General features: G+C 42.4%; 1 protein-coding gene across 1 annotated transcript in view; it reads left to right on the forward strand.

Annotated features, from left to right (window-relative positions):
- Window positions 1-21,507, forward strand: part of cd34 (CD34 molecule) — a 37,490-nt gene extending 15,983 nt beyond the window's left edge. Inside the window, exons 2-8 of the mRNA XM_050065088.1 lie at window positions 5,484-5,549; window positions 5,695-5,936; window positions 6,178-6,255; window positions 11,992-12,103; window positions 13,907-13,959; window positions 15,339-15,488; window positions 18,824-21,507. Of these exons, the coding sequence (XP_049921045.1) occupies window positions 5,484-5,549; window positions 5,695-5,936; window positions 6,178-6,255; window positions 11,992-12,103; window positions 13,907-13,959; window positions 15,339-15,488; window positions 18,824-19,015 (893 nt within the window). The 3' untranslated portion in view covers window positions 19,016-21,507. The remainder of the gene's footprint in view (window positions 1-5,483; window positions 5,550-5,694; window positions 5,937-6,177; window positions 6,256-11,991; window positions 12,104-13,906; window positions 13,960-15,338; window positions 15,489-18,823) is intronic.
- The last annotated feature ends 2,129 nt before the right edge of the window (window positions 21,508-23,636 follow it).

The raw sequence follows: 23,636 nt of genomic DNA on the forward strand, positions 1-23,636 counted from the left end.
TGTATTATAGGGGGGTCCTCCAGCAGACTAGGCCTAAGTCAGCCTAACTAGGGGCTGGTACAGGGCAAGCCTGAGCCAGCCCTAACTATAAGCTTTATCAAAGAGGAAAGTCTTAAGTCTAGTCTTAAATGTGGAGACGGTGTCTGCCTCCCGGACCGTAACAGGAAGATGATTCCACAGGAGAGGAGCCTGATAGCTGAAGGCTCTGGCTCCTGATCTACTGAACTCTTTTACTAACAGTAAAAGAGTTTCTAATAGGAAATTAGCTTTTTCCCTTTGACTTTGACCCCCAGACCCCCCGCAGGTTTGCCCCCAACCCAAGTGTTGACTCCGTGACTGCGGCCTTGTTTTAAAGTGGAATCCAGTTTGGTGACCCTACTGACCAGCAGCACAGTAGCTGCAACACATTCCAGCAACATGTCAACAATCACGGTTGTGGTTTTGTAACTCTTCATAGATGAAGCAAAAAACTTGCCAGGGGCTTTGTGTGCTAAATATGTGAGCAGGCATGGTGCTTCGAGGCACGTGAAGCATCCACCAAATTACATTTGTCATTTGCTGGTGAGATGCCTGCCTTTGTGCTGCCTTATAATTGCTGTTGATTTGTCCAACCACAGGGGAAAAAAAGTGAAGCATTTGAACTGTCACTCAGCGTCCCTGGCCCATATCGTATCCTCTCTTTAGCCTATGATTTAGTTCTTTACATCTGGCATGGCTGCACACCACACACCACGTCAAAGACTGGAACACCCAGACTGAAAGCTTCAAGGAGGACAGCCAGGGCCGGAAATCCACTTGGTGTAGCCCAGTAGTGAAGATCAGAATTGAACCCAAAGGTTAAATAGTCTGCAGCCGCGTGCTCTCTGAGCCCATTAAAAACTCTCTGGAGAGAGACCGAGGTTGTGTTTATGGAGTAGGAGTGTTATGTATGTTTCTGTGTTTGTGTTGAGACTGGAGGTCTTAAGGCTTCTTGTTGATGCTGAGGGGCCTGGCTGGAAACATAGTGAGATTTCTCACACAGCTGTCTGATGTGTCTGTGTCCACACTGTTGGAGTGTTACTGTGTAATAACTTCTGACATAGTGCACTGAGTCTCAGCATGTGACCGCTGAGTGGTGTGGAGGCATGTCTGTCCACGTGCATCGGGAGCATAATATATGTGCTTTATACGTCTGTATGTGTGCAGAATCTGTGCATGTAATGTGTGTTTAAACTAGAGAACCCTTTTAAGATACTGGGGAGGTAAAAACCTACATTATAAAACACAACATCTAACAGTGAAGTGCTTTAAACACATTCCACAGATACCATTTGTCAAAATAAAATCTTTATACCTATGAGACATAAACTGAGGTACAAGGTTAATTCAATGCAGTAGAGGCTGAACATGTTTGTCCCACATTATTGCTCTGTTAAACATTGCAGCTCAAGCCGAAGGCAATTAGCTAAAGGCTGTAATAGCACAGGTTAAACATTTATGCCCTCTTACACCAGTTAAAATGCAGCACATGACCAGCTTTGGACAACATTCAGCCAGTCGACGCCAGTGTTGAGATAAAACACACTGCAGGAGGGAACCATATATATTCCAGAGCCTGGTCTACAGTGCTGTACGTACACTACCATGGTGGCCAGTTGCCAGCTGTAAAAAAATGATGTAACGTTACCTTTTGTTTGTGTTGCTAACATTCCCACAACGATCCTGGAACATATTCCAGAGTTAAAGTCAGTCGTGTTTACAGGATTGCAAACACACACAAAACATCTGAATTCACCTCACTGATATAAATGTATCTGGTGATTATTTGAATAATGGTAGTGGTGCGCCAAACACATTTTTCCTCTGATTGCAGCATAGTTTTGGTTAGATGTTAAAGTGTTTACACACTATATTGGTTTCCTTCCATGCGGATAAAAGTGTTTAGAAATGATGGTGAAGGATAAATGGGATTACAGAGCTGTAGCTCTTGTTAGCCACGGATTTATACTGGGAATTAGTGCTCTTTTTTTGATTGGCAGTGTGATCCCTGATTGGACCTAAACACATGTTGATGCAACTTCAGTTTTCCTTAGAGAGACAGTTCACCCCAAAATCAAAAATACTGCTTTGTAAACTTACCTCTAGTGCCATATATCAGTCTAAATTGTTTTGGTGTGAGTTGCAGAGTGTTGGAGATATTGGTAGCGACGTCTACCTTCTCTGTAATATAATGAAACAAAATGGTACTCAGCTTGTGGTGCTAAAGGCACCAAAAAAAGTAGAAACTCAGCAGCAATGTCTCTTTTCAGAAATCATGACCCAGTTACTCAAGATAATCCACAGACCATGTTGTGAGCAGTTTCATCTTGGAACTGTTTTCTCTCTACTGAACTACACCTGCCAGCTGTATCACAGCGCAGAAGGAAGTGTGAATCTACTGCTAGTTCAGCTAGCACCACTGAGCTAGCTAATATTACAACTCAGCTAAGGAGGACACTGTTACTGTTTACATCTCACACTGTCACAAGCAAGAGCCTCTCGTCCATAGCTGTGTCTCAATTCAGGGGCTGCAGCCTTTGAAGGACTCAGCCTTTGTGGTCCACGTCGGCCACGTCCTTTGAAGGCCGCATCAGCCAAACTGAACGGTCTCCAAAATGGGACGGTCTGGTCTGTGGAGGATTTCCTGGTTGCATCACGAGTTGTTCTTGCCCCGACCCTTTGGCGTTCCTGTTACCTCGCAACCAGCTGCGCATGAGGAAAGATGGAGCAAGCTAGTAGTTAGCCCTAAATCATGGACCCAGAGATTGTTATTATTTACAAGTATATATTTTATTCAATACTTTAGGAGATGATTCACCACCAGAGACACCGCCGTTTTATATATTTCAGGCTGATGGACCGTTTTCAGGTAAACTTAATAAATTAAGATTGTTTAAGCAGTGTGCTTTTAATTAATAGTAATGTTTACAACAGTTACGGCTAGTAACAACTGTTAAGTTAACTTAACTTAATATATAATCATCACCAGCGCGCAATGCAACTTAAGATAGGCTGGGCCATGTAGGATCCATCTTGCATCCTCCAAATTCTGGAAAAGAAGGCTGCATTTCTCCGCCGCATTTGAAGGAGCCTTTGAAATAAGACAGCCTTGGTCGTGCCTTCGAAGGCTGCAGCCCCTAAGTTGAGACACGGCTCATGAGTAGATGCACACTTCCTTCTAGGAGGTGATTCTGTTGGCAGGTGTGATTCGGTAGAAAGAAAACGGTTCCTATATGAAACTGCTCACAATAAGGACTGTGGATTATCTTGAGTAACCAGCTCATGGTATATGGGAAGAGACGTTCAAATTTATTTTAGTTTTACTTTGTTTGTTTGTTTGTTTGTTTGGCGCTTTGAGCACCACAAGTCGAGTGCCATCTAGTTCCATTATATTCAAGAGAAGCAAGACATCTCTATGGCCAATATCTACAACCTTCAGCAACTCACACCAAAACAATCTAGACTGCAGGTAAGAGGAAAAATATGTATTTTTTTATATTGGGGGAAACTGTCCCTTTAACATTGTTAAGATGACAACCAACAAATAGTTCAAACGTGAAAGTTTGCAGTTATCTGTACATTTAAAGCAATATATCGCTAGGGATATTTATCTATCATAATATTAAATTGGACACTGGCGTTCAAAAGGTATCAGCTTACTGAAGCCATTCATTCATTTACCTAGAAAACCCTCACATGAACTTGGGAAATACTTTCATACTTTTCTTAACCTTCCTGTGTCTGAAAGGTTTTAGCACCTTCCCACTTAATCCCAAGGTTATTACAGAAACAGGATCTCTCCCAGAGGACGGACGTGCAGTCAGGAGGCCATGACCTTTTGACTGAGCTGTTTATTTGCATAGGCTGCAGACAGTGAGAAGAAGCCCATATGTGACTACTTGTTAGTTAGAACCTATGACAACACGTGCCAAATTTGGTTTGGTTACATCCAATATTTTTATACTGTCTGTGGTCGAACTCTGTTCCTACCTTGAATACTAAACTTTATTTCCAAAAGTTATTTCCAAGGTTATGGTTCGGTGTAGCAGAAATATTAGGTTGGGGGTGGAGATAAGGTTAGGTATAGGTTAAGGTAAGGGGAAACAAATTTCTAAAAACAACAGGAACTTAGGGTGCTTTCAGACCTAGAGTCATTTTGTGCCAAAGTTGTATAACTGCCTAGAGTTGGTTCGTGTTCTCACAGCAGCATTTATAAGTGGACCAGCTCAATTGCCTTGTGTGAGAAAGCTGCTCTTGATTGGTCAGGATTTCCATGTGGGAAAAATCCAGGAAGTAAAGCAAACGTTGAAGAAGAGTACACTTGCAAGATAAATGTGACACTTTCTAATGTCACAATGGAGGGACAACTACGCAGGTTGATTTTAGCGCTGCTCATCGTGGACTATATTGCTGTCATTGTTCATTTTAGTCAAACCATACAGTTTGAAAACGAGGCGCGGCTCCAACTAGAAAACAATGTTTTGATGCATTGGATGTGCTGAATGTGCATATTAAGGCAGTACAGGAGGAGGTGCACATTAATAATCCTCCAGGACTGTAACACGCTCATGTTTAACCCAAACAATGTGTCATGTGACTGCAGTTGGTTCAGATCCAGGTCGGAACACCTTCTCACCACAAACGAACTGCACCAGAGTTCGTTTGTAACGGGACTGAGACCACCTCTTCAAGAAGGTCTCGATCCGGTTGTGTTGGTGCGCACCTGGGTGTGATTGCTGTGCTCACACCTGCCCAAACGAACCGCTCCAAAAGGGCAAACAAACTTGAGTTTGATTGATCCGAACCAAACAGGGCAGGTGTGAAAGCACCCTTAGTCATTGTAGTTTGTCCTGCTGATTTGGCACGTACCAACATGGCTAGCACTTGCAGCTCCAGCAGAGACTGTGACAGATCAGGGAGGCAATTATGGTGCTTTCAGCACTCGATTGCTACAATTTGAGTCAAAAGTCGTATTTCTTATCAAAGTCTTAACTCCGTAGAATCTGACACAGACATGATGCTGACATTTCTAGTGTCACTGTGACTTCCACTTCACAATGATATTATCTTCGACAGTCTGCTCAGAAATCAAAGAAAAAGATGTTCCTTGTAACTCCAGATGATGCCTGAGTTTTTATTTCCTTCAGCATCAAAGTAATCCAGTGATAGTTATCTGTACATTCATATACTGCAAACAAGAACTGCTAATAGTTAATTAGGCATACTTTTAATGGTGTTAGTTTGCTAAAATGTAAGCCTTTTTAGGCAGATAAAAACAGGTTGGCAGTTCAAGTCGTAGCCTACAGCTAACTAACTGTGTCCATAGCAACATTGTATACACTGTTTACACCTCCAAAGCTACAGTTGTCTCATGAATTCCTGCAGGTATCAAAGATAATTAATTCACCAGATAAGAGTCAAAGTCTTTAAGTTGTTGTCTCTCTGTCTGTCTCCCCTCCTTGCAGATGAGGTGATGTGTCAAGACGATCCACCGACAGATGCACCTGCTGCAGCTGGAGATCACAGCACTGGTAGGCACCTTAATATACGTACAGTGAGGTTTGGGATTTTTGAGTAATTATTCCCGAGTTAAGAAGTGACATGACAAGTGACAGCCCTCGACACACCCAGTATGTGCCTGTGTTTAATAGAACTGTCCTTGGATTGTGTTTTTAGTAACAGCTGCTGCGGACTCTGGTGCAGCTCCAGGCCCCACCTCTGCCCCAGGTGCGGACGCTACTGCGAGTGCTGCTGCAGGTGGAGACTCTGCTGCTTCTGCTCCTCCTGAACATATTACAATCTCAGTATCCCTTTTAGACCTTCTAGTTGATAATAGCCATGATGCAGGCAGCTCAGTCACCACTGCTGCCCCCGTTGTCATAGACGTCAAGGTCCCAGTTGTCACCCGCCTTGTTGTGGTGAGTACCATGTCCAGATGGTGCTTCTCTTCTTTCTGTCCTTTTAACATCAGCATACAGTCAAACTCAAATAAAGACTTTGTTTGATGTTTTCACTGATACATATGTCAAATATACCACATTGTCTTGAGAGAAGATTGTTTTGATGAAGACTGATGTTGCAGTTGAAACCATTTGTGCAAAGTGTGCTTTCTTCTCCTGACCTCTAATGTCTCTCTGACGTGTCTCACTCTCCCCGCAGCCTGAGGTGACGTGTGTTGGAGAGTCGGAAATTCCAGAAGGTTCTTCTGTCAAGGCTGAGTTGGCAACACCTGATTGTGTGAGATTATTATTTTCTTTGTCCCTCACAATATTCCACCACCACCAGAGCTACGTCCTCCCACCTCCTTTATGTCATACAGCTTGTAACAACAGCGCTCCTCTCCTCCCTGCCAGCCACAGGCAGAATCAAACTACCACCAGCCGAGATTTTGGCATGTGTCTTTCAGACCACAGTGAGCCAAGAGGAGAGAGCTGAGTTACCGTCTAGCAACACGTTCCTTTAAAAAAAAAAAACTTATCTGGCCCCCTTCACCTGCGGTCCAGAGGAAGTGGCTTATTCCACTTAGAGCAGTTGTCAGACTCGTTTTAGTTCTTGTTCCATATACAGCACAGTTTGATCCCATGCGGGCAGGACCAGTAAAACCACTGCATGATAACCTATAAATAACATAACCTCCATATTTTTCCTTTTTATTATGCAGACAATCACAGATGGATTTAATAATGGTTTAGCTGCAGCTAAAATCACATATCTGCTGTTGTAAAATCCGGTGGTTGGTTTGTCTTCTGTCGCACCACAAACGAACTGCACCAGAGTCCATTTGGAAGCGGACCCCGACCCACCTTTTCAAGCAGTCTCGGTTCGGTTGTTTGGCCACACCAGCCCAAACGAACTGTACTAACCACGCAAACAGACCTGAGTTCGTTTTAACCAAACTAAACAGGTTGGGTGTGAAAGCACTCTCAGTTTCTTCACATTCAGACAGTCTGTACACTTACATGACATTAGAGAAGATTGATTTCTTGTGTTTGTGCAACTAAAATCGGACTTTTTAAATACATGTCAACATGTTAGTACGACTGAAATTGTACTAAATCGAATTTCTCAAAGTCAGACTAACACACCCAGATAATGTGATTGGGAGTCGAATTCCTCCTGAAAACAATTTGTAATTATGAATTATGAATTGCCGGGCAGTTTTAGGCAAATTTAGGCAATTCTGATCAACAAGAGGCAGAATAGGAAGACAACAAGAAAGCTGCCATTACAATGTACATTTTGCATCAGTTGAGGCTTGAACTTACAACTTCTGACATCAAGGAGCATCTTCTATCCGAAAGAGCTAATTAGCAGGTGCCATCTTGGCTTCACAAACTGACTAAGCCAGCCACCAGGATGACAGCAGCTGTCAAGGCAGATTTCAAACTGCTGTCATAAATTCAGTTAGAAAGACAAAAATCTGAAAATACACATCTTGCATCTAGACAGCATGGAGATTTTAATTTGTGTTTTAACAATGATTGATTTGCTCCATAAGTGAAAAACTGATGTTTAAAAATGCCATTCTTGCTTTGACTCCAATTGTTCACGTGCGAGCAAAATTCAAAATGCTGTCAAAAATTCAGTTTTTGATATAAAATTCTGATATTTGCCAAACATCATCTAACGTGACTCCAAAATTTTGTTAATTTTTTTCATGAGCATTGAAAACTTATTTAGCAAGAATTTGCAAGTGTATATTTACAGTACTGTTTACAGTCAAACATCTTGATGCACTGTAGGCTCAATTTTTGATAAATCAAAAATCTGTGTGGATGGTTTGTGTAGGATAGTCTGAAGATGCTCTGTAGCAAGTTTGGTGTCGATTGAGCAAAAATTGTGGGAGGAGATAGGTTTAAGAAGTTTTACAGTTTTTGAAAAAAACAGAGTGATGAACTTCATAATTTTTAATAGATTTAAATGCACAAAAGTTTCTTCAGTATTGGGGCTACATTTTGGTGAAAGTTGCGAAGCTGTAGCACATACGGTCGATTTGTTGTGAATTTTCAAAGTTTTGAACTTAAGACGCTTGCTGTAGCGCCACCATCAGGACTATTGACTTGTGTTTGCAGCTGAGGATATCTGGCATGAGACTGGATCTTTGTGCAAATTTTGGTGATTTTTCGCGCATGAGAAGTAGGATTGAAGAAGGAGAAGAAGGAGAAGAAGGAGAAGGAGAAAATCCATTTCCAGAGCCGTGCATTTCTGGATGGACGAAATGTGCAGAATTGTAAAGTTGTCCACCATGGTACCAGTTTAGTTAAACATAGCTAACTTGTTTGTCAATTGTTTGGTCTGTGACGTCATAGATTAATACTAACAAGCTGAAAGGAGGCATATCGCTATTTATCGTAGCGGAGTTGGACATACTTAGGTCAATAAATTGATTCCCCTCATGTGCGTGCATACTGGGACAAAGACAGCAGTCCAATACATATATATAACAGTAGCTTGACTTAACTGTGCATGTAAACGTACTGAGTCTTCCTACTCACTGTCATTAAACTTCTTTCCATACATTTCTACCCTTGTGTAGTAAAGCTGGTATTACCACATCAAAATAAAGTTGAAGCTGTTACAGAAGCAGGTTAAGTTGTTTCCTGCCTTAGATACCATTTAAAATCTAAAGGATTGGCAGGGCCCTAGCAACAGGGTTCCCCCAATACTGTTGTAAGATAGACGTATGATATAGATGCTTTTGTACTGAAGCTGCTGATTGACAATATTGTGCTCAGTGTTCAATATCTTTGAATATGACCACAATAGGTATTCATTGTTTTTTCAGAAAAACCTAGCACCTCATATATGGCTCATATATGCACAGAGAGAGCCTTCTGTCTATACTCTACATTTATTTCATCCATATTTGTGCATGCTTTCTAAAAGCTTACAGATACGGACAAACTGGAGCAGCATTACTGGAAATCGTGGGGACTGTGTAGCGTAGTCCAAGCAAGATACGACTGTAAGACACGACGAAGACATTTTAAGAGTGGCAGAACAGAACGAATCAGTAATACAGTGAAAAGATTTCTCAGTCTACATGTTGTGATGTATTTAATTGCCTCACAGACGCTGCCTCTGAAACCGTTGACCCAGCGCTCTGGTGCCATCAGTTGAATGTTTCCTATGCCAGCGGTTTCCAGCTGGTGGGTCACGGTCCAAAAGTGGGTCCATTCTGAATGGACTGCAAATGACTTGGAACGTGTCAAGTTTGTAAAGTTTGTAGCACAGTGAATATCCCGCACAAACTTATAGTCTGAAGTGCTGTTTCCTGCTGTAGAGTGAGTGACTAACAGACAGCAAACTAGCTCGACAACATGGCCAAACACAAGTAAGACGCTGAATGTATTAAACTGTGTGGACCTTGAACTAATGACTAAGGAGAAATCTGGACCCTGTGGCTGGACCAGTTGGGAACCACTGCTCTATGCCATCATAAAGGAAGCATGGATGTATGTGGACTGTGTAGGTCACAATAGCCCCTTTTACACTGCCAGATTTTCCGCGAATGTTGGGCCGTTTTGCCGGCCAGCTGCGAGCGTTTAGACACACAGAGCCAGATCGGCGAGTTGATCCGAGGTGCCCAATTTTCCGCCTCGTAGGGTAGACATATTGACAGAACCCTTTGAGTTTAAAAAGACCGAGACGGCCTTCCGCAACGGGAGGGGCTGTTGATGACTTGTGGGAGGAGCTGTTGATGACGCCGCACGTGCGAGCCACTGGCAGTGGATAAACAGGAAACAGCTGATAGCAGGAATTAGCGAGCAACTAGTAGCAAGAGGGAAACACAAACCTGACAGACACTGTAAAGATGAGCAACTGGGGAGACAAGGAATTGCGCGCCTTCCTTGTCCTCGCAAACGAAGAGGCCATTAACCGTCAGATGACGGGAATGGTGAGGAACGGGCTGACTTATGAGAGAATCGCCGAAGGACTGACCAGCCGTGGCTTCCCTCCCACGTCACTGTTTACGTCACACGCTGAGCTACACATTTTGTTACTTGCTCACGCCCCCCATTGCCCTGAAAAAGGCGCATTCTGTATAAACAAAAGTAGGTAGTTGGCATTTTGCTAAATTGCCAATGCTGAAAGAAGACTGATTGGGCTTTCCTGCAAATTTGCACAACTCCTGTTTAAAAAGGGCTATTGTTTAAAATGTACATATCTATTTTCATACACAAAGGGAGTATAAATGAGCCTTTTGACTTCACAAGTGCACCAGTATTAGGTATGCAGAGTCATCCACTGGGCCTGATTGGACCCTTTGGCGGGCTGGTTCTGGCCCGTGGTTTGTACGTTTGACACTCACTGACTTAGAGGAAAAAGATTAATGTGTTTCAAAGCGCTACAGTTGGAAATATGGCCCCGATAAAGGCAGATCTTTTCTCAGACATTCCTCAGGCGTTGTAAATCTGGAGACTGTGTTCCTGGCCGGAGACAAATGAAGAGGAGGGTTAATGTTTCCTCTCTTGCTCTGGGGTCCTTAAGAGAAAGGAGGGATCTCAAGGGTGTGGCTTCTTTTTTACATTAGAGAAAAGCCTTTAAAGCACATAGAGGGGTTTTTCAGTATTTTTCACATCAGGAATGGGTGAGACATCTGTGTCTAACAAAGTACTCCAAACTTTAGAAAATGTCACATTTGATGCCATCTTGGTACAAAATTACAGCTCTGCCTTTCACTGTTAACTCCTCGCTGCATGCACAGTTGTTAGACAATACACATGACGCTCAAATACAAGTCATTGTTATACTTTACAGTATGCCAGTCCAGGTGCACAGAGCAGAAGAAGCAGGTCAGATCCTGGTCCACATACTTCAGTTAGCCTCTCTTTGGATCGTTACTGTGTCATCCACAGAGACATCTGCAGAAGTCATCTGTCCAACTCAACCTGAAACTAAACATGGACCACAGTGCCAGGAACCATAGCCAGCTGATGATTAGTTCGAAATGCACGTAGGGAAAAAAACACAGGATTCTCTTCAGGCAGGAGCAAGTGAATGGCATGAAAGACGGTGATAAAGGAACAGCCTGTATCAATGGAACAAATTTAATAAAGCAACAATGTTCTGAAGTAGTGGAAAATGAGAAAGGACTTCTTCAAACCTCTGTAAATCCCCGACTCATCAGTCACCATGAAAGGCAGCGTCTAATGTGACAAAATAAAAGAAAACACATTGTTCTCCTTCTTCACACAGATTTTAGTATCATACTAAATCTGTGTTTATTTGAATGCAAATCAATTGTAAGTCATCTGAACTGCAGCCCTGAGTGCACGAGGCCACGTGAGGTCAAGTGAAACAGGTGATGAGGCTTTGTAGGATTCCTGAGAGAAACATGATGAAGACAGATGGAGGGAAGAATAGGTTCCATTCCGTGATTTTGCCGTTCGAGCTCATCCCGCCGGAGTTTCTTCCTCCCTGCCTCAAAGATCTGGGTGTTACAGCCGAGGCCAGCTGTGGGCCCACTCCCAACTAACTGAGGATTCAGGGTTTGCTCACAGTGGTCTTCTGGGAACACTGAAAGCTGTCTGGATCCCGTTACAGAAAATGAAGAGTGTTCCCAAGTTGCAAAGCCTAAAGTTGCGCAATGATGTGATATCATAGTTCGGGGGTTAAGGTGGGAAGAAAGAAGGTGTGGTCAGCAAGTTTTCCATCCAACTGCTGTTTGTCTCCATTACTCACGCAAAGGCCTACGTGCGCTGATGGTCAGCGGGGAAAATTCAGGAACACACACTGGATTGTTGGCCCCAGTGATCACCCGAAAGAGATATAATATCTATCCTCTGTGTGTGTAGGAAGCTGTACACTGAACATCTGAGTTTGTGCTCTCAGTCAGGGAATTTATGTTTTCGTAGTATGCTATACACTTTGAGATGACTTCATGAAACATGCTGCAAAAAATAAGGTTTCCACACAGCTATGCTGAGTTAGCACAAATATGTATTGTTACATTTTCTCTCTTTCTTACAGGAAGCAACTAAACGCATTCTTCAGGACAACCCTGCAGCTTGGTGTTCCAAGGATGAATGTAAACTAAAAATCTTCCAAAAGGACAATGAGGTGCAGGTGGCCAGTGATGACGGTGGGTGTATATCAATTTATAATAACTTGCACGTGCACAATTGTATTTATTTGCAACACTAAAGGCCTTTGTACACTGAGGGCCGAATTCACAAAGAATGAACTGCGGCCGCTGATAGCACCTTGAATTGCACTTCATTTGCACCCGCAGTTTGCTCCGTCTTAACGTCCTATTCACAAAGGATATTGTGCTAATGATATACCAGCTCAAACACGCCCACAAAGTTTGGCAGCTGAGTGCAGTTTGCCCCTGATTTCCCCCTGATTGCAATTAGCCACACATGGCAAAGTATAAATGCTGGCTTTGCACCAAGAACACCGTGGCAGAACAATGGCAGACTTTGTTTGGCAAAGTACTGAATACTGTGTACCCTCATGTAGTGATGTCTGCTGGTGAGTCAGTCTAACAGTGTCGGATGGGTTGAGGCTGTGGATTTGACCAAGTTTGACCACTTTATCACTATTCCCTCTCACTTGTAGCTGTTTTTTCGTTATCTTTTGAATTTAATATGAATTATGGAACCGTTTTTGTTCACGTTTGTTTCCCCCATTTCGTAAAATAAATTATTGAAAGTTGCTTTTGAAGTGCGTGACAGATGTGCGTTTTGAGAACGACCGCAGACTGTCACCTGTTCAACGCATCAATATCTTCGGATGCCATTAAAGTAATAATGATTATAATAATAATGTCAAAATATTATTTACAGACTGATTTAACAGACGATCACTGCTGCCACGATCACCGGAAAGTCTGGGCGAGAGGCTTCCACAGAGGAGCGCCCAGTTTGCACCAGCTTTCTAAAGACGTTATTTACTTCACTCAAACTGCGTGTGGCTATTACTATATGCATATTACCTCATTTAAATACGTGCAAATAACACCGGAGCACCGAGACGCAGCGCAGTTAGTGGAGCATTTCACCCTCTGCGCGTGCTTTGTGAATTAGACGGTATCTGTTTGCTCCATTTTTACCGGTTTAGCGGCTGCAAAAGCCACACAATCCTTTTGTGAATTCAGCCCTCAGTGTGCAACGGCCTTTAAAGTTAGAGTGGTAAGCCATGCATGTGCTTTTGCAGCCCAGTCACCAGAAGGAAATATTGGCATTGTAAGTTTCTGCAAACCACGTTTCATATGTATCATATCAGCATTTCTAAATTGACGTAGTATATGAAATGACTGTGTTAACTGGAGGTGGTGGTGACGGTGGATGGCGAGATACCTGCCAAGCTGCAGATCACTTTTCGAGACCAATAAACAACAAAAACCGGTTGTTTTTAGGTAAATCATCACTGCTTTTCCAGCTGCTTTATAGCCACCAGACATGGGTGATTTAAAGCGGCTCGTCGCTGTGTTTCTATTTGTGGATAGTGCCACGAAAACCAGTTGTTTTTTAGACATCGCTGCATTTCCAGCCTGGATTGTGTGTGTTTTTTTTAAAGAGACATCCCCGTAATAGTGCTACAAAATAACAGTTGTTCTTTACCAAGACACTCCTGCGTTTCAAGCCATGATAGTGCAACTGAAACTGGACAATTCAAGCCAAAACATTTTCTTTCCCTAGCCATTACCAAGTGGCTTTTGTGCTTAAATCTAACCACACCTAAACCACAGTACTGTGTAAACATAAAGAAACTTAAAGTTTCAACGTATCAGCTATATAGTAACGGTTAAATGTAACATGGTTTGCAGAAACATACAGTGCCAACATTTATTCTGGCGACTGGCTATTGTGTTGCAGCAAAATACTACACAGACCTGAATAATTAGGCACTGATATATTTCTAATTTTTGTTGCCCCTGCAGCTAACCTGGCTACTTTGGCTGGAGCACTCGGCAGTGAACATGTGAAAGAAAAGGTAAGAGAGCACAAGATGCTACCAGTTTGAATGTAACGGTTTGGAGGTGAAACAACCATGAAACCTACAAATCCTTCACTGTGGGGCCTGCAACTGAAATGAACTCTTATCAGATGTCCCAAATCCATGTGACAGGACATACTAATTCTTTAAAGTCAATACTATGTGTCGTAGTATTCCAGAAAAAAAATTGTTTAAACAGTGACGTTGTGTCCCTGGCCACAAGTGGTCACGGGTGGACGCCAAAAACTGCAACGCAGTTGTGATCAAACAACCACACTGTGACGTCCAATGACTAGTATAGCTCAACGCCCATTTTTTTTAAATATAAAAAAGACTTTAATGCTGTTCATGTGTATATGTATATGTAAATTATACTCATGTGTCGTTACTTTTGGCTTGAGTTATTTCGAGAGCCAAAAGTCTTTATCCAAGCTGCCTTTGATCTCACATGGGAGATTTAACCTTCAAGGCTTTTCGCCTCAAAGTCAGGTGACGTAGACTAAAGAGCAACAAAGTTGACATAGATCAAAGGTTGAAGTGAATGAATGGATAAAGAACAGGGATTTTCACCCAGGACAACAAAATATGAGCCCCATGTGGTTCAACAGTAGTTTGATATCTGGTCGTATTAACATTGTAATTCGACGTTGTTGAGACATTCAGGAAGGATGTCCAGCTGCCGTTTAGCTGACAGACAAGTAACATAGTGAAGTCTGCCCTTTTGGAACTGTTTTTGAAACATAACGGGACAGGTTATTGGACGGTTCAACGTCTTCCTGTTTGCTGGGATGCTGTGTTAGCAGTTTGTATACAAAATCAACACACTTAACCATTTTATAATGACAGGAAATGATCAAATATGTGCAACATTAGAAATGGGTGGCACGGTGGTGCAGTGGTTACCATTGTCACCTCACAGCAGGAGGGTTCCATGTTTGAACTCAGAGTGGGCGGTTCGAATCAAAGGGTGGGGGAGCCCTAGTGTTGCATGTTCTCTCAGTGTCAGCATTGGTTTTCTCTGGGTACTCCAACTTCCTCCCACAGTCCAAAGACATGCAGGTTAATTGGCAGCCTCTCCAGGGTGTACCCCGCCTCTGGCCCAATATCAGCTGGGATAGACTCCAAATGAATGAATGAATGAATGAACATTAGAAACCAAACAACTGCAACTTTTGTCACTTTCTAATTAAACGTCACAAAAACCTTTCTTGAGATTTAAAACTTTCTAGAGCTACAATTTATTTAGATTCTATTTAATTCATGCAATGCATTGTGGGAGAACAGTGTCCATCAACAGAACAATAATTCTGTATGGTTTCACATTCACATACATGCTTATTTTTGACCACAGCCTTATATCTCTAACCTGTTTGCAGCTGGGAGCGACAAAGATTCAGGGCCCGAAATCAGAATCATCATCATCAGTATTTGTTGGAATACTGGTCACCGGTCTGCTCGCCGCTCTTGCCATCGCCATTGGTTACTTCAAATGCCAACGCAGGCCTGACGCCAAGGGAGTGAGGCTGGTAAGGACAGTTTCACATTTTGTGTTTAGCATGGATCTTCAGTGTACTGCACTGTGCGCTGCCACTGTGGACCTCATTTACTTGTTTTCTGGTTTACAAGTTCGAGTTGCCTTTCAGTGGTGCACCATTCAGCACAGAGCCCATGAATTGAAAATCATTGCATAGATTTAGTCTTCTCCACTGCAGACTCTGCATAATGTTTGTTTGATCATGTTCACAATAATTCTGATTAGTTCTCCTAAAATGTTTCCATTATTAAATTTTAACACTGATCTGAGCAGCAGGTGGGTTTTAATCTATATATGTATTTTTTCACCATGTATTTTGCAGGTCTCTGTAATCTCATCCCTCATTATACATTCAGTAACACTCTGCATAGATTTTCTCAGGCAAAGTTCATGTTTTACTACATCTGAAATCAAAACAGCACTGTTTCCTTCCTTTGGAATCAGTCGCCGCCAGCGTTTTAATTAGGGAATGTTGCTGGCCGGCTATCACAGAGAATGCGCAGAGAAAGAGTGAGTGTGCGTTATCCAAAGACCCACGCCCTGCTCTCTGCTGCCTTATTCATCTGCAGCGCTCGCTGTTTCATCTACGAGCCAGACGCAGCTGTTTCCCTGCTCCACTCGCAGTGTCACATGGTGGAGACCACATTTGAGGACGTGTTTGTGTGTGTTTGTAAGCAATAGTGGAGGGGTGGGGTTTAGTGGATGCATCTGTGTACATGTGTGTCTTTATGTACACGACAGAAGTGTGTGTGATCAGCAAATCAAATGCACCTCAGAATGTTTTATCCACGTATCTACACAACACGTCAGCACAGTGAATCTGTTCTTTTCATAACAATGTGTGGTGAAGAGGGGGATTTCTATTGTGACAGCTGTGTTAGTGATGGAGACTTTAAAGGGACAGTTCACCCCAAAATCAGAAACACATATTTTTCCTCTTGTCTGTAGTGCTGTTTATCAGTCTAGATTGTTTTGGTGTGAGTTGCTGAGTGTTGGAGATATCAGGTCGTAGAGATGTCTGCCTTCTCTCTAATATAATGGAACTAGATGGCACTCAGCTTGTGGTGCTCAAAGCACCAAAATACATTTGAAAAACTCAACAGCAATGTCTCTTTACAGAAATAATGACCTGGTTACTCAAGATAATCCACAGACCTTGATGTGAGCCTGGTTACTCAAGATAATCCACAGACCTTGATGTGAGCAGTTTCATGTAGGAACTATTTTCTTTCCACCAAACTACTCCCACCAACTGTATCACTGCACAGAAGGAAACGTGCATCTACTCATGGATGGACGACTCATGCTTGTGACAGCGTGAGATGTAAAAATTCTCAGCATCTGCTCAGTGATGCTAGATAAGCTAGCCAACTTGGTCTCACTACCAACTCATCAAATACCAGTGCTTGGTTTGTGGCCCTCAGGGTCAGATACTGACGCACAGAGGCAACCCTCAGCAGCGGTTGAGATGCACCGGGTTGCGGTATTTTTCGACACTCCAAGCAACTGCCCTAGAATAAAGAGCGAGAAAGTCTCCATAGGGTGGGCACAAATGAGGTGGATGGGTCTAACAAACAACAGTTTCCCTGTGAAACTGAAAGTCAGTCAGCTTCTTTAGAACAGCGTTGTGTGCAACACAACTGGTGTATGTCATGTGACATTACATTGCATTAGTAACAAATGTATATATTTAAAGCCAAACCATGATGAGTTCTTTTCTAAACCTAACTATGTACTTTTACTACCTTAACCTAACAAAATACACCTAAAAACAATGTTTTTTGCCTGTGTTCTGAGTTTATTTTGAAAGGGATTGCATGCATTTAACAAACGGAAACTGTACATTTCATGTGAAAACAGTAGTTTATTTAAACAAAGACACGATGCTTATAGCGCGCGTAAATTAACATGCCTTCACTGAATGTCCAAAACTGACGCCAGAGGGTACCTAGAGCGTCATAGTTTGACGTGTCAGTATTTGCCGAGGTGGTAGTGAGAATAGGTTGAAATGTTTTAACCTCTTGCTGAAAATTACCTTATTTTTTTGCCACAAACAATGCCAAAAATGTCCCGACCTCTCGTTAAACATTATCCATTTTTGTCAATACAAAGCTGCTCTTGTTGAAAAATACCCAATTTTGTTGCTATAAACACGGCCAAAAATGTCCCAAGCGCTCAGAAAAAAATACAGCATTTGCCGCTATAAACACGTACGGAAATGTCCGAACCTCTCGCTAAAAAATACCGTATTTTGTCGCTACAATAATGGCCGGAAATGTCCTGACCTCTTGTTAAATATACCTGCTTTAGTTGCTACAAACATGAAATGTCCCTACATCTTGTAAAAAAAGACCCACTTCTGTGGTTTTTAGTTTCAAACAGTGAACTGCTACTGTCTGCTGCTTGACATCCGCCTCACCGAGGCGTCACTTCATCCACGATGCTCTCTTCCTCCTGGTCAGAAACTCAGCTCATATGCAACTAATCTGAATGACATCACTTTAGAAACGTTGATACGATATGTATGGAACGTACAAATGTAACACATCTGTGGTTTGCAGAGATGCCAACATTTTATTGTGGCGACTGGGCTTCACCGGATTATGGAGACTGTGTTGTTAACTTTTTAACTGGAGCTACTTTCTATAAAAACTCCATTGTTGGTTTGTTGCAGAACCTGGACACATAAAGCCAATGCTACCTAACTGGCCTGATCACAAGTTAGTGAATAAAATGCTAGATGTGTACCTAGAGCGTCATAGTTTGACGTATCGATCCAGTGACGAAGAGTCGGTATTTGACGAGTTGTTAATAAAAATAGGTTGAGCTAGCACGCTTTCTTCTGTCTTGATACAGCTGGCAGGTGTAGCTTGGTAGAAAGAAAATAGTTCCTACATGTAACTGCTTACAACAAGGTCTGTGGATTATCTTGAGTAACCAGGACGTGATGTCTGGAAAGAGACATTGCTGTTGAGTTTTTTTAATGTAGTTTTTTGTCACTTTGAGCACCACAAGCTGAGTGCCATCTAGTTCCATTATACTGGAGAGAAGGCAGACAACTCTACGGCTGATATCTTCAACACTCTGCAACTCACACCAAAATAATCTAGACTGATTAATAGCACTACGGGTAAAAGTAAAAATATGTATTTTAGATTTGTAGGTGAATTGTCCCTTTAATACACATGTCCAAGCATGCTTTATGTTGACATAAAAAAGTGGGGGTTCACTCTGTCACAAGCAGTAAGTCTCCTGACACCCAGGTGTTGTTGAAATCTTCTGTCTACCCTTCCAGTGATGAGTTCATCATTTGTGCTGTATTTGCAGGCTGAGGAGACCTATCCAGCAGATCAGGAGAACCAGGGAAACACTCTTGTGTCCGTGGCCCCACTCAACCCCCCTCCGGAAACCCCGGAGAAGCCCAGCGCAAATGGGGAGTCCCCTGAGGCAGACAAGACCCAGCCTCCTCCTCCCACCAACGGCACCTCCACCACCAAGACAGCAGACACCGAGCTGTGAAATAGTCTACAAATAATTGCAGCCCAGAAACTACCCCCGCAAACACACCCATCCACACACACATAAACACACACACATATACACACATGCCTATGAAAACTCCCCCTTTCTGAATCCACTCCTGCCCAACCAGAGAGTCCACAGCAAAGTGGACATCAGGGACTAGAACAATTTCCTACATCAGCGCTCCTCTTGTTAAAGTCCCCTTGCCTCCCTCTTTGGCTTCGTGCCTCAACAAACATCAGGAAAACTAGTCTGACGATGACGATGGTGGCGGTGATGAATGATGCTGATGACGACGAAGGCTCAGTCCCTGGGTTGTTGACGGCAGTCAGGCTGGAGACGGGAGAAGGGCAGTTCTGGGTGGGAAGAGAGTGTATTTCAGCATTAGTCAGCACTGGTTCCCATGATGACTGCAGCCTCTGGAGTCACAGCCCCGCGCTGGCAACACACAGCAGGGTCTCTGCATGTCATCAGGTTCAACGCTCCCACCAACCCTCCGCTAATAAACACGACACAACAAAATCGTTCCTTAGTTTATTGTAAAGCCACGACAGACGGAGAGGAAATAAATCACACTGCCTTGAAATCTGTTTACAAACTCAGAGAGAAAATCCGTTGGGCTCTGATCTTGTTTGTCTGATTGAGTTACTGATTGCTGCGCGAATGTGTGTGCTGCTTTCCCGCCTGTGTGTGTTAACGTATACTTGTATCTGTACTGTGCATGGACTGTGTGTATATCCATACATGCATCTAAGCTTCCCTTGCTTACTGTATGTATACGTGGTTGAGGACAAGTATTAGGCGTTTGATCGAGTACGTGAGTGAATGGTGCGTCTGAACGTGCATGTGACATTAGCCGTGAACAGTGTACAATTTTTGTAAAAAAAACCCAAAAAAAACGAGTTGACAAAAGTGATGGGTCACCAAGACCCCCATGGTGAGGAGGAGGACGGAGTATTGAAGTTCTAATCGTGCCATTTTCTTGAAGAGGTGTAGCCACGGGGAGTTCTCCAATCTATCACTGCGAACTGTAGTGAAGTCAGTCTCAGTGTCAACAGGCCTCTTTACTAGGGCTGCCCCCTGACAGTCGACCAAACGTTAGTCGACCAGAAAGGTCATTAGTCGGCAAGATTTCATTGGTTGCTTAGTCGCAGAAAAAACAAACAAACGTAAAACTGCTGCTCCTGCTGTGCCTTGTCAAAATAAATCAAACCGTAATTTGAAAGGACAGAAACAGGAAGTGGAAGTTGATCATGTTAGTGCAGGGCTACCCAGAGCTTTATACCTGTCCCACGGACGATAGGCCTACACGCTTATAAACAGCTCCTGGAAGAAGATCAGCTCTGCACTCAGGGTTTCAAGATTTCCACACTCTCGCATTTTCCATGTGGTTAAAGAAGCGGCATGTGTACGGTCCCTAATTTCCAGGGCTGGTACCAGCGGTTATTCCACAGGCTAGTTAATAACATGTCGGGCAGGAAATCCAAAGTGTGGGATCATTTTGAGAAGGTGAAGGACGAACCCAAGGTGATATGTAAACTCATCTTCACTGGTCGACTACAAACATGACGTATCATCTGAAACATGGAAGTAGCTACATGCCCATTAGCCCACAGGGTCATTAACAGGCGGCTCGCTCAGTGTGTGACGTGCACTTGTAGATAAAATATAGGCCTATATTAATGAAGGTTCATTAGTACGGTTTTGTATTTCTCTGTAATAATACTTTTCTTTCTCACACCTTGAACTCAAACCATTGTGTTGCCCTGCCCAAAATATATAAGTTAATAATTAAATTAATATCGTAAACATGCGGCCGACTAGTCGACGAATGGCCCTAAATGATGATTATTGGTCGACAAGGAAATTCCTCAGTCGGGGGCAGCCCTACTCTTTACAGTGGCTTCATAGTCGCTGCTGAAAATGACAAGACTGACCGTCTAACCAACAGACTCATTAAGGCTGCAGAGCCTCTTACTGTCACCTTCGCCCATCCATTTGTCAGTGTTACTCTCTTTTCAATATACTGTGTATGCTCTTTTGTACTATCAGTATTATATTGTGCAGTGTGTATAGTATGGTGACTTTATTGTCTTGTTTTTATTTTGTGTACCAACATTTGTTGTGTTCCTTGTATGTGCCAAAGAATTTAATTTCATATCGTATGTTGTACTAAATATTTACTTCTGTGGCACCTTTATAAAATTCTATCCAGGTCGCATAACACAAAGAAATAAGTTCAAGGGCTATGACTGTTTTATACCTGAGATCAAACACAAAGCAAACTGCAATGTTTTGTTGTCAAACTTGAACAAAGAAAGATATTCTGACGTATAAATGGGATGTCTCGCATTGATTTCTCCTTTAAATCCATCCTGTATCTTTTCATTGCTAACATTCCAATGTGACTTTCATTTTACTAGCACCCTGTAGTTTAAATTGGATTAAACATGAAAAAATAAAAAGCGAAAGATGAATAACTTTTTAACAATTGCATGTTTTCAGCCTCATTTCTTTTAAGAGTGAGTAAAAAGGGCATTGAGGGTTTGTTTTTTTTAACCGCAGAAACATGTGCACACGTACTTAGACACACGAGACACATACGAACGTCTGTGCTCTAACACACAGAGAATTTAAATCCCGCACAGCCCATAAGGTCACACAGCTGGTTTGCATAAGCAGTAGTAATGACATCACTTTGCACTGTTTTGTCTTTCACAGTTTGGGTGGGGCAGCGAAAACATCCACCAGCTGTCTCTTCTAAACGGCGTAGGGACGTGTTCATGAGCGCCGTGTCAGTCCAGAGTTGACACGCCATCCATCATCGCGTTCACATACGTATTTTTAATTCATTTTCTGTCACCATTCACTGTATGTGACAGTGCGACTTGTTTATTTCCCTCCACTCACGCCCTTCTTTCATCACAAGATCCAGCCCCATGTGAATTCCTACCCTGCCCTGTCCCCTTCCACACCCTGCAAGACAAATATTTCCTCAAGGCCACTGAGCAGTCCTGCTGTCACAATGTGCCACAGCCATAAAGCCATTACAAAATGCACATACCATAGACATGAATATGTCATCTACAGTCTGAGACGGGCCAACTGCTGCATGGTGCAGATTTACTGTAAGAGGTGTAAATCCCAGAGGATGTGAACATTCCTGTGCACACTCAGACATCTCTTTTATGTGCAACCTTGAACTCTGTGAGGTGAAAGCCAAGATCATCTTGTCTAGATTAAAAAAACCAAAAGACTCCACCTGTGTGAGAATACCAAGTTCATGTCTCTTGTAATTGTCTGCTCCACATTTAGTCATTCCTCAGGCTCGCGCCTCTGTCAAACTTAAATGGTTGTTTACTCGAATGACAAACAAACAAAAAAACTACATATTTTCTCGCTTGTCCCTGATAGTATTTGCCATGCAGACAGTTTTGTTTGGTTTCTGAGATATGCATCTCTTGATTTTCTGCCACTGTCCCAATACAGAATGGAATTTAATTTGTTTTCCTTGAAGCACTGAAAAAATAAGCAGCAACAACTCTTTTGTTGTTCACAACAAGGTCTTGGGAAAACCTAATCTTCATAATACATATTGGTAGTGTGCATTTCTGTACACCACGGATATGTTACATTTTTGAGTTTCATATGTAGTAGATATGTTGGAATTCAGCATTTCCTTACTTTTTAATTTTCAATTATATGTTGTGACAACAGTGTGGTTAATGCTTGGCTTGGGTTAGGAATAACTACTTTGTGGCGTCCAAATACATGGTTTGGACGCCACAAACATAACTGGAAATTTCCCAACCTCTCATTAAAATATACCCACTTTTGTCGCTACAAACATAGTTGAAATTCTTTAATGTCTTATTAAAAAATATCCACTTTTGTTTCTACAAACATGGCTGGAAATGTCATGACCTCGTGAAAAAAAAAACCCCTCTTGTGTTGTTATAAATGTGGCTGAGAATGTCTCAACATCCTGTGTCAAAATACTCGCTTTTGTCACTAAAGACAAACCCAAAAATGTCCCAAGCGCTCGTTGAAAACTAGCGCATTTGGTGCCACAAACATGGCTGGAAATTTCTCAACCTCTTGCTAAAAATGACCTTATTTTGTCACTACAAACACAACCAGAAATGTCCCGACTGCTTGTTAAATATATCCCACTTTTGTCACTACAAAGTTACTCTTGATAAAAAATATACACAATGTTGTCGCTACAAACACAGCCAGAAATGTCCCTGTGTGTCATTGAAGAATATTACTTTTGTCACACGGTCACGGCCAAAATGTCCCAACTGCTCATTAAAAACTACCGCATTTTGTGGTACAAGCACTACTGGAAATGTTCCAAATTTTGTCTCTAAAAACACGGCTGGAAATGTCTCGCCCACTTGTTAAATATTGCCCACTTTTGTCACAAAAAAGCTGCCAAAAGTGTCCCTATCATTCAATAAAAACTACCGCATTTGGCACTACAAACATATTTGTTAATGTCCCAACCTCTTACCGCAACAATTATTTTGTCGCTATAAACACGTACGGAAATGTCCGAACCTCTCGCTAAAAAATACCTTATTTTGTCGCTACAATAATGGCCGGAAATGTCCTG

Source organism: Epinephelus moara, chromosome 16 (genome assembly GCF_006386435.1).
Source record: "Epinephelus moara isolate mb chromosome 16, YSFRI_EMoa_1.0, whole genome shotgun sequence".
Lineage (NCBI taxonomy): Eukaryota > Metazoa > Chordata > Actinopteri > Perciformes > Serranidae > Epinephelus > Epinephelus moara.